Source organism: Diachasma alloeum, unplaced genomic scaffold, assembly GCF_001412515.2.
Source record: "Diachasma alloeum isolate Michigan unplaced genomic scaffold, Dall2.0 Dall_scaffold_00212, whole genome shotgun sequence".
Taxonomy (NCBI): Eukaryota; Metazoa; Arthropoda; class Insecta; order Hymenoptera; family Braconidae; genus Diachasma; species Diachasma alloeum.
The window spans coordinates 147487-162026 of NW_021680377.1; the positions used below are offsets into that span (position 1 = coordinate 147487).

General features: G+C 39.4%; 1 protein-coding gene across 1 annotated transcript; it reads right to left on the reverse strand.

Moving 5' to 3' along the window:
• Nucleotides 1–2554: 2554 nt before the first annotated feature.
• LOC107036872 lies at nt 2555–4440 on the reverse strand. The gene is made up of 6 exons (XM_015255101.1): nt 4039–4440; nt 3812–3953; nt 3428–3568; nt 3161–3348; nt 2853–3052; nt 2555–2771 (listed from the first exon to the last, which is right to left on the reverse strand). The coding sequence occupies exons 1-6, from the start codon at nt 4438–4440 to the stop codon at nt 2555–2557; spliced, it is 1290 nt and encodes a 429-aa protein (XP_015110587.1).
• Between the last annotated feature and the right edge of the window lie 10100 nt (nt 4441–14540).

Below are 14540 nucleotides of genomic sequence, written 5' to 3' on the forward strand. Positions count from 1 at the left end.
GTCTCATCGAATTCAATTTAAGCATATTCCTTTCTTTATGCTACACCAGACAACCTAATGACTCAAATTAAGCCATTAAGATCTACCTTCCAGACGTCTTCCTCGAGGAACTTTTGTTTCACAGTTACGTCTCATTTGTTTCTCCAAATACTTCCATCACTTCTTCCAATGTCTAATCTCTTAAATTAAGACGTCTTCAAGATACCGGCCTTTACAGAATGTGTTCACCGTATAGCTTCCCAGTAAAAAGATTTTTTTAGCAAGAATGAGTGGGCGAGAGTTGTGTTGTCACATTCAGGGACATCGAGGTGAGTTTGGTCAGCTGGGGGATTGGCTCTTATGCCCATAATGAAAAGGAGAGGAATGATGAAGCCCAGTGGAAATTAACCAGAAGGGATGGTCTACTCGTTATCCACGAAACTCTTATATGAATGTTGACACTGCCAGTACAGTTGACCTGGTTGGACCTAGTCAAAGGGACAACAAACGCCCCCGATCGTAACTCCTGATAAACGTTCAATGGACGTCTAGATTACACTCAACAGGGGTGCATACACCACATGGTTTCAGTGTGGTGTTACGGCAAGCATACTTTATTCTTCGGGTTAGAGGGTGGACACGTGGCATTACGAGAACCACTGGACTTGGGGGCCCCGAGAGATCAAACGAGAAGAAAAGCTCGTGATAGCGGATTCATAGAACCCAGGAGCTACTACGACGAATTTAAAATGATGATGATAATGGTTTGCATTCTTTTCTTTCAGATTTTTACTCCAGCCCAGCTTCAATGTCGGCGTCTCGTTTGGTACAAACAGCAGATCCATCAAGATCGGGGGGACAGATTGTGGAATGTGTCTACATCAACGGGGTTTGATGTAGCAATGGAGAAGTTTTGATTTTCAGCATTTCCAATGGAAAATTTTCAACGGTCTACTCTACGCTTGAGAGTTTATGCTTCCGGATGTAAGCTTTGTTATACAAATTGTTCCTTTGTCCTGGATCCTTCATTGCCGGTCATTACGATCAATTTGCAATAAAACAAAACTGAAAAGTTCCGCGGAAACTTCAACAGAAGCTTTCCTTCATAGCAAAAATGAGGAAGCACCAATAAATTATCCAGCCTCGTTGTCAACGTAATAACAGTGTCATTATAACGACGAAATATAATGGAGGAAAATCGAGGGAGACATAACACTGGTTTATGAGTGCTTGTTGAGCTTCCGTAGCGTTGTGAAAAGGACGAGATACAGAACGAGAGGTGGGAAGTTGTATTTGAACTTTGGCAACGGTACCAAAGTTTTCCAAGGGGAAGGGGCGAGCTTTTAGAGAGAAAACAGGAAAGAGAATGTACAAGCTCATGGAGGAAAGGCATCAGCAACTCCAATCCGGGAGGAGTAACTTTCGGACGAACACTCGACTTGGCTGCGTTCTTGAAGACTAATAAAGACACGAGGTTGATGTTGATGAGGTGGAGGGGAGGGTCTATGGGGATTGCAGAGATGCTGAGGAGGTAGAGATCAAAAACACTCACTTCCTGAAGTTTAGTGGGTGTGCATTCAGACAAATGAGGAGTGGTTAGAATCCTCTTTGGTAGAAATGGTGTAGAGATAATCCAGAATGGCATCAAATTAACCAAAAGAAGTGTTGGCTCCACTTTTGCGTCGAGGTTAATTCGCTATTCGATCTATTTGAGAATGATAATCTCAATCCAAATATTGTCAAGACCTTTGGCGACTACGAGTTTCTCCAACCGCAAGCGAAAGTGGGTTCAAATGATTGATTGATACTGGTCATTCATTTGGATTTATTAATTCAACTAGTCTTTCACCATAAAATCTAAGATCTAATTGAATACAAGCTGCTTCTCATAAAATTATCATTTACATGAATAGGTGCTCATTTCATCGACGAAGTTGACTCAATTTATTAAAGTGCTAACCAATTTAGACGCTGGTTAATATATGTTTTCACAATTTTTAAATATGGAAGTGAGTACAACTTCGGAGAAATGAACCCAGCATATTCGGTCACGCCTTTGTGCACAATTCCAATTCCACCCAATGGCACCGGTGGATCAGTTTCAATCGCTACTCCATCGAATAATGGCAGCACAGATTGTCCCGCGTCATGCTTCCAATCAGAAACCTGCAGTTCTATCCACTGTTTATTTGAAACCTGCATGTGCTTGAGATTCGTGTAGATCGAGTTTTTCCGGGGAAGTTCTAGTTGATCACTGAAATTTTGAAAATGCGAATTTCGATTAGATCAATAAGTGAAAGGAAATGAACACCTTAATGAAGCAATCATGTTGTCCTACTAGTTGTCATGATGGGCAAATTTCTCTAGTATAGATGATCTCATGTTTCCTGATGAAAAAGAGAACTTCACTCCAAAGACGACAAGGGAGAATCCTTCATCATATTCCAATTGAGCTCCTAGAATTGGAAAGATGAGTGTTATCAAAAGAGTTATCATCATATTGAAAATAGGACTGAATTGTAAGCAAGAACATCGTAAATTACAAATGCAACAACTATTTTCTGAAATGCCAAAGTCACTCACCAACAACGACATGCCCCATCGGCAAAGGTACATTGTCAAGATAGAACTTGTTGTGAGTTGAATTGATCGCCATCAACACCGGGTTCTTTGGTAAAGGAATCCACTCTTGCGAGGATGGATCAATCCAGCCGTTAGCCAATAGCCTTCCTTGCTTCAGTTGCAGGTAAAGAACTCCTTCCTTACGCATGAACCGTGAACCAATGACAACCCTTGAAAATGAAAAGTAATGATAAACATATTAATGACGCTGCGACAGTTGTTACAAGAATAATCATCCTTTATCAACTCACATATTGTCGGATACATTAGCCATCACTGGGCTCACACTCATCCAGTTACCAGCCTCACGGCATTTGCAAATACAGTGACCATTGGACGAATTGTTATTCCCTTCATATTTAGTTATAGTGCCACTGGGGCATTTGTCGAAGTTCATTCCATAATCTCCACCTTCTGATTTGATCCACTCGTATCGCTTTGAACTATTCTCCTGTGTATTTGTTCATTACGTCAAATTAGTATGATTCATTATATTTTTGGGTGTTCTTGTTCGAGATCATAGTCCTTATCGATTCAGTAATTTTGAGAATGCACTCACCAATCGACAAACGTCTAACCATCCGGAATACTCGCAGTCAGATAGACTACCTTTACAAATATCTCGTTCCGAATAGAACGTCAGCGATTTTTTCTCCACAGCATTGGCGCAATCCCTACTGTTGGAAGTATCGGAGAACTGGAAAACCGATACTTGCTCCAACCTCTCGATTTCAAAGTAAGTCTCATCTATGAAATCATAGATCCATGAAGATTACCAGGATATCATCAAAACATTTCAAATCAATTATAAATACAACTGAATTACCTCGAATACGGGTGCCATTGGGAGGATCGCATGGTGTTGTTTGATGTGGTGCTATGGACATGGCTTCCGCAGTACGCACCATGTAGTAATTGAATCGGTCTTTGAAGTCGACCGTCAGCTGCCAGAGTTTGTAAGTCCGCGCTGGCGGAACACAAAATCGTCAATGTTTGAGAAGAATAATTCCCGACGGTAAACACTAGTTTTTCGTTCCAAAGGATGTTCAAGGCAACATATGAAAAACTTTATAAAGATCACTAGCAATTGGAGAAAATTAATGGAATTCTAGGACAATTCGGACCAAAAATTCCACAATTTTGTGATTCTTCAGTTAAAAGATTAAGAACTTGAGTAGTTCATTGTAAACCAGTTTTCTTGATAACCTACCTTCATACGAGCTATTCTGAATCAAGATAGCGTAAGTCAGTGAAAGCATAGCTTTCGCTTCAGTGACCATCACCGTTTGGAATAAATGGCTCAGAAATGACTGCATCGCCAACGCTTCACGACAATGTTTTCTCCGTAAATCCTACAATAGACGAAAGAAAAGGATAACCTATTTCAGTCAGTATGGATCTGAATACTCCCCTCTGAATTATCCCAGCAAGACTCACATTACTAGTAAGAGCCAGATCGAAAATGTAACCAGTGCCTTTGGGGCGTTTTCTACCCGGGAAAATTTTTTTCTGCAATGGACTAACGTTTTCCTCAATGTTTTCCATGGTGTAATTGACGAAGCTATCCCAATCTTGGGCAGGAGCTTCTTTTCCCTTCTTGATCAACTGCGAAAGTCTCTCGAAATTTGAGCCGATATTCGATATGTAGTCTTGCAGTTGTGATTTCCACCGATCTACTCTATTTTTCTCATCACCGTCCCATGCTTGATCCTGTAGTTCCGTGATAACGTCAAAAATAACACGCAAATCCGTGCCATTTTGCATAGAGATGATGGAGCCTTGGAGTGTATTAATCATAGATTCGGTGCTGCCGTTTGTCATCAGTATGTATGACGACATTTCCATGGCTGTGTATACTGTATTACCTGAACAGCATTGTTAAGATATGGAAAAGGTGAAATAAACATTTATGCAAACGGTTCGAGTCTATTTTGGCTATTGGCCAGTTCTCAATGAATATCTCGAAATCTAAGGGAGATAGCAAAATTTTTCTTATAACCTTTTTAGTGGCACTCAATTCGCTCTACAAAAAAGGTTATTATGAAAATTTCGCTATCTCCATTACATTCGGAAATATTTCTGGAAAACTCAACTGAAGACTGAATTGACTTTAGTGATGCCGTCGAGACTAGACGAGAATTATTTTGGAAAGATCATCACGGTCTAAAAACTCGAAACTTTAGGAATCGTCGTAATCTCGAAAGACATTGGATCGGTGCATCTCGTCACGAACTTGGAGGAACCCATCACGTCTGAGTTTCAGTATTTTCTGTTTTTCAAATGTTTGTCTTGATACACGGAGAGAAATATTCAATAAAAATTACGTATCTTTTCCGTAATTCGTGAGCGAAATGTGGTTGTAGGAAATTTTACGGAACTGTCACGGAATTTTTCACGGAGCGTTCCGTAATTTTTATCTGAATCTCCTGTGAAAAATTACGATACCGTCTCTAAAATTTTCTGAGTCGATTCCGTAATCGGTAAGCGAATTGTGAGTTCCGTAATTTTTATGGAACATTTCTCTCCGTGTATCTGTCTCGTCTCGTGAACTTAAAAAACCGAAAATTTCGACATCCAGGCAAGATAAATCGTCCCGGAATTGTGACGAGATGCACCGGTCCAATGTCTTTCGAGATTGCGACGATTCCAAAACTTTCGATGTTTTTCCAGACCGTGATAATCTCTTCAAAATAATTCTCGACTAGTCTCGACGGCATCACTAATTGACTTGAACCTTTTGACCACTTGGCTACTGAATTGAATAATTTAGTATTGCTTACCTATGGTCATTACATATTGAAAAGCGCTGGAAGGCTGTACGCTGCAGAGAGCGAGGAGTAGGATGACAGCCGAAACCTTTATCTTCATTTCGGAAAATTACAGGTGCTGGGATGGAATCGGAGTATGTGCAAAAGTTTTTTTCTCGTTATGGGATGCTCCAGCTCTATTTATATCGACACAACTTCCCCCTCCAATGGGATGTATTTCTCACAATTTTCTGTTTCAATTTTTTATTGTGTAAGAAAGTCCTACAGGTCACGTACTAAATACTCCTCACAATGTGTGATTAAATGAGTATTGAGTATTAATGTCACTAATATGTTTCAATAACAAGGTAATGAAAAATTCATTCGGCTCCATTATTGATTAGAAAAGTAATTAGAATGTCATTTTCTTGTCAAGTCATTGATGTGCGCAATCGTGGTTACATCATCGTAAATAACAGAAGTAATCGAAAGTAGTTTTTTTCCGTTAACCATCGTGGTGAGCCATCAGGGTGGTGACGAAATTTTATCGATGGAATATTACTTTCTGCGCAATCTTATCAAGAAGTCGTTAGAATGTTGAACGCAATCCATTCTACCTTGTATTTTAAGATGAAACGGCATTTTCTGGTTTCACCTAAATGGGCGAGACTTATCATTCGATTTGTATTACCCCTTTTCCCTTGTGAACACGGAGAGAAAAATTCAATAAAAGTTACCAGAAAAAAATATGTAAAGATTACGCTTCGAAACGTAATCCACGAGTGAAGTAAAATTCAATAAAAGTGTGAGTCTGAACTGAAATTGTACGAATCGCCACGTAAATGCTACGATTTGTTCCGTAAAAATTAACCAGCCGCCAGAGTCGAGGATTTGGTTCTGATTGGACGTAGACAGGTCTTTCAAGATCTCTCCAGACCTAGATGGACCTGGTAAGTCCTAATCAGTTCTGCGACGTACTTTTCCAAAGACCTTTCGAATCCTCAGTTCTTTTCGGTCCTGAGAAGTCCTCGATGCTACCGAGAACGCGTGATTTTACGAGCGGGAGAAGGGGAAGGCGGAGGGTTGAAATTTATAGCCAACGAGGAGACAGGGTTGCAGAATATATTTCAGCCACCCTCATCTCCCCGTTTGCAGGCGGTGTTTAAATAAAAAATAGTGAACGTTGATTCTGGTGATTGTGTATTTATTGACCCCCTGATGCCAATGAAACCCTCGGAGGTGACAGAAAAAGGGGAAAAAAAATTTTTCCTTTCCACGTGGGTCAAGGGTGAAAGTCGACTTCATAACCAGGTAATGAAAAATTCATTTGGCTCCGTTATTGATTAGAAAAGTAATTAGAATGTCATTTTCTGTCCAAACCATTAATTGTCGAAATAGTGTTTACATCATTGTAGATAACAGAAGTAATTGAAAGTAGTTCTTTTCCGTTAACCATCGTGGTGAACCATACACTGATAGAATGATTCATTTCAACGCGATATTATCGTGTTTATTATATTAATTTTTTAAATGAACAAATGATCTTATAAAAATAGCAGCTCAATACAAGAATTCAATATAAATTGGTCAACAAATTTCCAGTTAACGAGATAGATAATTCGGGGCAGCGAACTCATCACGACTTTCCATCGGAATGCATAGAATCAAAGGTGAAAAGTCTTTTCTCCAAGGTTTTCCATCGCATATTTCGGATTTCGAAAGTGCTCAACACATATTGCCACATTTATCGCGTGTCTCGGGAGCTGCAAGTAAAATTTAATGCCTTGCCAGAAATGATAAAAACTGTTATCAACAGAATTTTCGACAATATTTATTTTCGAAGTTTATTACAAGAGTGAACGAAATCAAGTTGATAGCAGAATAGCTGAAGGCGTTTATCACGTTTCTTACTTTTTACTATTCTTCCAGGAAGCTAAAACGTTGAAGAATATTTCGACACTTTTTTCATCAAAATCGATTTTTTTTACTATTAATGAATCGTTATTTGATCTAAATAAATTCTTTCATTGAATCAAATGATTTTTTTCTTTGAATTAAACAAATCTTTATTTGACACTGATAATTTATTATCGCTATGAGATGGTAATAAATCAGTAGCGAAACGGTAAACCGAGTTAAGTCGATTTCGACTATTCGCCAGTTTTTGGCGACTATCTCGGAATCTAAAAGAGATAGAAAATTTATTGTCACAATATTTTTTGTAGATCCAATTAAGGGCTATAAAAAAGGTTATGAGAAGAAATTTGCTATCTTTCTTAAATTTCGAGATATTCATCAAAAGCTGCTGAAATTCAGAAAATATTGAGCGAAAAACGCGGATATTTATCTTTTTTTAGATAAAAATGTAATTTTCCTAAAATAAGAAATCCATTCATTTGAAATAAATAGTTTGTCTAATATAATTAAATCCTTTTTCTTGAAACAAGTAAAAAATTTCAAATAAAATTTTTTATTAGATTCAAAAACCATTTTTCTGAGTGCCTTCAGTAAAAGCATCTTGAAAAAATCATTTTCTCCAACGCACTCCGTCCATTTTGATCGCCATTCAGCGCCCGAGTTAACGACCCGATGTAGAAATATTGAATCTATTATAACCTCCCCCATGTTTGACCCTTCTCGCAATTCCCGTGAATCCCGGAAATTATTCGCTTGTTTGATGGACTTCCGTTAATTAAACTACCCTCAAACTCGAATGTTACCGAGCCAATAAAACTAATCTCCCATTACCGAAAATATTGACATTACATAACTTCAAAATGAGAAAAGTCTTTCGCTGAGGCGTTGAAAAAAAAAATGCAGATGAGGATTTTAATGGGTGTAATTGCACGCGAAAAGAAAACCCCTCCATAAAGATGAAAGTAATCAGAACTTCCGATGACTCTCATATGATGAGAGTTTCCAAAGGATAATTATCGGGAATTAAATGATCGGATAGACGAACCGTTTGATGTGATATTCATGGGACGACTATGATGCACCGAGTGACGCTCAAGCTCATTCTCAACCCGTCGTCAAATCCCCTTTCCAGCTCCGTCTCGGTGCTATACATCAGCCGCGCTGAGTTATTAATTTCCATAATATACCGAGCCACAACGCTGTATCACCGGATCTCATAATCGCCTGGTACTTCTGCGCACGTCACTCGAATCAACATTATCGACAGGAATTCTCTAGCATAGACTGTACTCGTACTCATCAATTTCGAATGGTGGAGTAATAGCGGGTACCAGACCGATTTAAAATGCCCGATAATTCGTAAATTTGAATCAATAACCTTTTCCGTTATATTTAATAATCTCGATTAATTGTCTGAATTTGTCGAACATGGGGGGGGGGATAATTATCGCCTGGATGAATAATTCCGATGCTCAACGAGGGGCTCAGTGGTACATAAATAATTTTGCGGTTATGGTAAAACCCAAACAGATGGTTAAATACCTCCAGCCCCAGAAATAATGCTGCATTATTTGACTGCTCCAGTTCCTGCGTGTTAACGATTGAATTAGCTTTGCGATAGGACACGGGTTTTTAGGGTAGAGGGTGTATCAATATTTGGGGATTTTACGGGAGTTAATACGGTGAGTACGGGTGTTTATTGTTTTATAATCCCTGGTTGTTCGGGAGAGGTGTCGCGAGTCTACAAATCAGTTTTATTGCGATGGAAATGAGGGGTAGGGTAAACTGCCCAGTAGATGGACGCCTAGGAAAACCGCCCAGTAGATGGACGTTTGTTTTTTAGACGGAAGACGGAGAGACGGAATTTGTAGGTGTCAATCGGAAATTGTCGATAAATCTTCGATCAACGGATCCGTGATATCGTTTGCCATCGCGATTATCACCCATTTTACCGAATGAATTTGTTGCCATGAGTTTGATAAAAGCACGTAATACGCCCGGGGTCTCGTTGAATCGTAACTCTAACGTACGTTAACGCTTCCTTATTTTCAATTGATATTTCGCTGAGCTGGCCACACGGGACGATCGTCAACGGATGGAACCTATCCTGACTGCGCTCGTTTCACACACGAGAAATTACCCCATCTCGCAACGTATTTCAAGCCGGTACTGCGAGTGGAATAAAAAATGGTCGAACGTAATATTTGAAATTGAATTAATTTGCTAGGGGCAGACGAGACTGTTGAGAAAAAATTAAAATTTCGTAGATGAAGTGAAATTAAATTCAATTTAGAAAAAAAGGGATTTCAGATTTCACTGAAAATTCAATTAAATTCCTTGAAATTTCAGATGTGACTGAAACTTCAATGGTATCCTAAATTTTGGAACAGCGCTGAGATGAGTATTTTTCAACCTATCCAACGTTTCAATGAAATTATGAATCATGAACGATGAATTATCAATCAACTGAAAATTCAAGAAAACATTTCAGAATTTTCCTAATTTCTGTTAATTTTCAAGAAATAATTGAACTGGAATTTACAGTTCTCATGAATATTTCCATGAAATTCTTGTTCCATAAATTTCAGTAGAACAAATTGCGATAAAAATTTTCAGTAAAAAAATATGAAAAATATTGAAAATATTACCACTTAAACAATACAAATAAACAAATGAAAAAATTACAAATAAAAATTAAAAATATTCAAAATATTCAAAAATATTCGATTCTGTGAAATGTCAATTTGGTGCCACAAAATTCTTTTTTCCAATTCCCTCTGATCTACCATCTACCCAATCTCCACACAAAGTTCCACGTCAATTCTAAATATCTGTAATTGTCTGCAAATTCCCTCGATAAAGCCTCGTCAACAACCCCCGCATTTCCCACCAGAATAACCCCCGAAACATCGAATTTACTTCCATGCATAATAACCCCAAGCAAGGCGCCTGCTACTGCCACCACCTCGGTGAAGTTGTTGCCAAAACACAGTGGGAAAACTTCTCGTGACAATTAACAATTCCCTCGTCGCCATCAACCTCATTCTTTCTCCTCGCCCCCCCAATCCACCCGCCGCATTCCTCTCCAGCGCGCCTTAACCACCGCAGAACATCTCCATCCCACTCTTTCGCCCTCTCACCCCCCACCCAAAGTGCAAGAGGGGTACGAGCGTGACCCGTGACACCTAAGTACACCACCCGTCGACAAAGCTCCAACACAGGGAGTAAACTATTTCGCGGCAGTGAATAGCTCGAGCGGGAGCTAACGATCCTTCAACCCTCGCGTTCACATCAAATCCCCCCGGTTACCCCGCTACTTTCCCTGAGACAGTGTGATCTCACCCCTGGAGACTTATGCGTTTATTAACCCTGGATTGTCGGCTGGAAGAAAGAAGACAATGTCTGCGTCCTCCCGGTGACTTGACGCCGACAACACGAGCTGACAATATCCTAAGCACGGAATTATATTGATGAGATGAACAACAGATTAATTGAATTACCGTGTGAACTATCTAAAATTGATAACAGTGGGGGCACGCACTTTTACCAGAGTATCAACAAACATTGAATTCCAGAAATTCACACTCTCAAGTGTATTCTAGAAGGACTTGAATTCAGTAGCGAAGCGGTAAACCGGGTTAAGTCGATTTTGACTTTTGGGCATTTTTTGACAAATATCTCGGAATCTAAGAGAGATAGCAAAATTTTGTTCATTACCTTTTTTACAACCCTTAGTTGGCTCTACAAAAAAGGTGATGACAAAAATTTTTCTATCTCTTTTAGATTCCCAGATATTCGTCAAAAACTGGCCAATAGTCAAAATCGACTTAACTCGGTTTACCGCTTCGCTACTGAATTGTAGTTATGATTAAAATCGGAATAGGAATTAGAACATGAGCAAATAATTTATTGTGAGATGAAAATTTAACGGCTGATAAATTGGGACGTGGGAATGATCGTAAACAGTCAATTGAAGAATTTTTCCCCCTGTAATTTCATAATAGGACCTAATTCGATCTCACCCTCGACAGCAGTGATCTATCTGTCGACTCCTCAAATTTCCGCTCCCCGTCCTCTCCCCCGGAGATGGAGCCGCAAGCTATATCGAGACTTCCGAAATCGTCTCCTCAAGACAGAACTAATCCAGTTACCGGTAGTTGGTGATGCCCTATCACGAAATCCATATCGATAATTCTCTTTGTCCATTGCTGTGCAATGACGTTCACAGGCTTCCAGCCAATCGCTAGCCTCCGAGTTAGAATAGTGAGACAGGTGAATTCATGTACAATTCCTGAATAACGATGGAGCCATCAATAGCGTTGAATCACTCTCCAGGAATCCACAGACGGATTGAATGCAGGTATTCACTAAATTTCCCGTTATGTGTTCTCTTTTGATGTTGAGAACATTAGGGGCACAATTATGCGTACTGGAGGCTTCAAGTTGAAGCCCAGAGTTCGATTAGTTACACTCAGTGTCAATGCAATCCTCTGCACTGACGAAGTTCTGACGCAGTAGGAATTATGTAAGGTGACGATGGATACAATCCTGAGCGAGCCTAGTTTTGGCGAGGCTCAGTGACTCAAGCCTGGGACAGGCTTGATTTCGTCGTTCACTCGAGCCTGAGATGAGGGCGATTCAAGGGGCCATTGCCAAGAAAGTCGACTTTCTCCAAAATCGAATTTTTCTGCCGAGTGAAGGTTGATTCGGTATTTGAAAAAATTTTTTTTTCACCCCGAGCCAAAGGACTGTTTTATTTGATTCAAGTAAATGTATCTCAAGAAGAAATAATTGATCTCCACCGTAAGATCTTATTTGTGTAAAATTGGTTCAGGTATATAATATTCAAGGAAAAAATATCTCAATAAAAATAATTTTCTCTGTCAGTGTAGTGTATGCTACACAAAGGCCATTTTCCACTTGTTTCCATTAACAAATCCAGTTGTTCCCGCGAATAACGTGATAATGGATCCGCTGACTGGATGTATGCAAATCAAATTGATAATGCAATGTCCGTTTCACCACCGGAAAATACGAGATCATACAAAGTCGAGTGTACGACCAGTGAAATTTTGAATCCCACCTACTTGAGGGCTTTATGGCGCTCGTAAAAATATGACGCTGAAGGTTCCTTTCTATCCCGAGTATGCGAAGAATACGTATGCAGAAAAAGAATGGAAGGATTACGAGAATTTCATACCACTGAGATAGTACGAAAATAAAATGTGTAATTACGCTTGCTTTCAGTCGTCGAAATGAAGTTTTTATTCAAATTGAAAATTTTTCCTCACTAGTGTTCACGATAATAAAAGCGGCGAAAAGTAATAGAACTTTCAAGAAAGAATTTCTGCATGAGAACAGTAAATAATGACGACTAGGAAATTGGTGGACATTTTCCAACGATACATAAATCTCAACCCTTCGAAAATCATGCGGATATATCGGGGATAGCGGGCTACCGCATCGGACCGATCTATATTCTCCCAAAGGCCATCACTCGATCTTCTCCGAGCGGTTGTCCTTCATTAGTCACTGTCACTTCCACGACCCACTCGCGTAGTCATACTCGAGACTGAATGAATCAATTCTGTGGCAACGTTCAATAACAATAACGGCCCGTCCGTTTTATACGGTTCAAGTCTCGAAAATTGTTTGTCATAAACTGGCTTCGATATATCAGCTTTCAGTGCAATGAAAATATTAAGGATATCTTCACAATCAATAATCCTTTTAAATCAATGATAGAAACTCCCGATTATTTTACTAACCACCTCAATCTTTAAACTTTAGTCTTGAAATATGAAACAAGTGACGGTTTCATTGGAATTTCAGGGAATTTTGCTTTTGAAAATTCGTGGTTTTCGTGGAAAATTCATGGAAATTTCAAATTTCAGTTGAATTATTCCATGAAAATTAATGGAAATTAGGAAAATTCAAGCAAAAATGTCCTTGAATTTTAAATTTTTTGAAATTTCAGAGCAATTTCTTATTGAATTATCATGTTTAGATTGAAAATTCATGGAAATTTCGGAATCTTCATGGTTCTTCCACTGAAAAGACAGGAATTTCCTTTCATTTCCAGGAAATCTTGAAGTTTCATAGACTTTTTTTCATTAAATTGAATTCAGTGTCATTTTCTGGAAAATTCAGTTAAATTTTTTCAACAGTGTAATAACCAATCGATGTCCAGAGTAAACTTCTTCCGAAATTAGTCTAGCTTCCCAGTCACTCGAGTCGATCGCCCAACAATTCCCTGCGGAAAGACTCAGCCGATAGGGCAGCTCAGCGAGACGGGTATTCCGAAGCTTGTCGCTCAAACCACAAAGACCAGGAGCACGGATCACTGAAACGATCCCAGTGAATGACAGCGTGACTCGTGGTGACACGAGACATAGTTATGTTAATGTGCGCCAACAAGGCCATTTGAATATTCAACGAAGACCACGATTGGCTCCAGAGATATATCGTGTTACCGTGTCACCTGTTCATCATTATCCTCCGAGTGTTCATCCTGACATCTCCAATTGTCCTCTTTCTCACGATTATTCAGTTTTCAGAAATTTCTGATGGAAAAAAATTGCGGCGACAATCGTTCGGTCGATAATGCCCCATTTTCAGGACTTGAGATATTTATTTTGATATTCTCGTGGAAAATTTATGAAGCAGTATGCAAAATCCTCTCATTATGATAATTTTCGTATAATCATCGAAGTGTACAGTCTCTTAACGTTTTCGTAAATGTCGAGTTTGCGAAACACACGTCTAAAACGATATTTTTACGTATAGAAAAAATGGAAAACATCCATCAACTCACCGGTAAATTTTACTTGGTATGTAGATTCTAAAGGACCCGTTATATGAAATGCACGTGAAAATTTAGGCGATTTCGCTGGGGAGAGGCTGCGCCGTGTATAAAGTGGTCTGAGTCTCGTAGCCGCAGTGGTCGCAATGTTGTTACTCACTGCTTTGGACCGTGGAATTAATTAAAATGCATATAAAATGACCCAGGGCGCGCTTCCAACTCCAACTCCAGTCGCATCGTTCTCAAAATTGAGCTCGACTTATTTTGGTCTCGCATCGTGGTCATTCGTAGTCACCTGCCCCCTCCCGCTGCGCCCCCTTCTCACCACCGGTCGCTGTTTACTCAAGTTCACTATCGCACATGCATTTATACATCTCCAGCAGTGGTGAACGGTAAACGAAATGAACCGGCTGCACACTCACCACATTTTCATGTTAATGGTTTATGATTATTCAGAGGATTTGGATTAAAAA

What these genes read in the sequence shown, in the direction of transcription:
- LOC107036872 (XM_015255101.1), bottom strand. Translation starts at nt 4,440, where the DNA reads ATGTCGTCATACATACTGATGACAAACGGCAGCACCGAATCTATGATT. An exon ending in CAATGGCACCCGTATTCGAG is followed by an intron (nt 3,349 to 3,427) that starts GTAATTCAGTTG and finishes ATGATTTCATAG; the next exon opens with ATGAGACTTACTTTGAAATC. An exon ending in GGTTAGACGTTTGTCGATTG is followed by an intron (nt 3,053 to 3,160) that starts GTGAGTGCATTC and finishes ACAAATACACAG; the next exon opens with GAGAATAGTTCAAAGCGATA.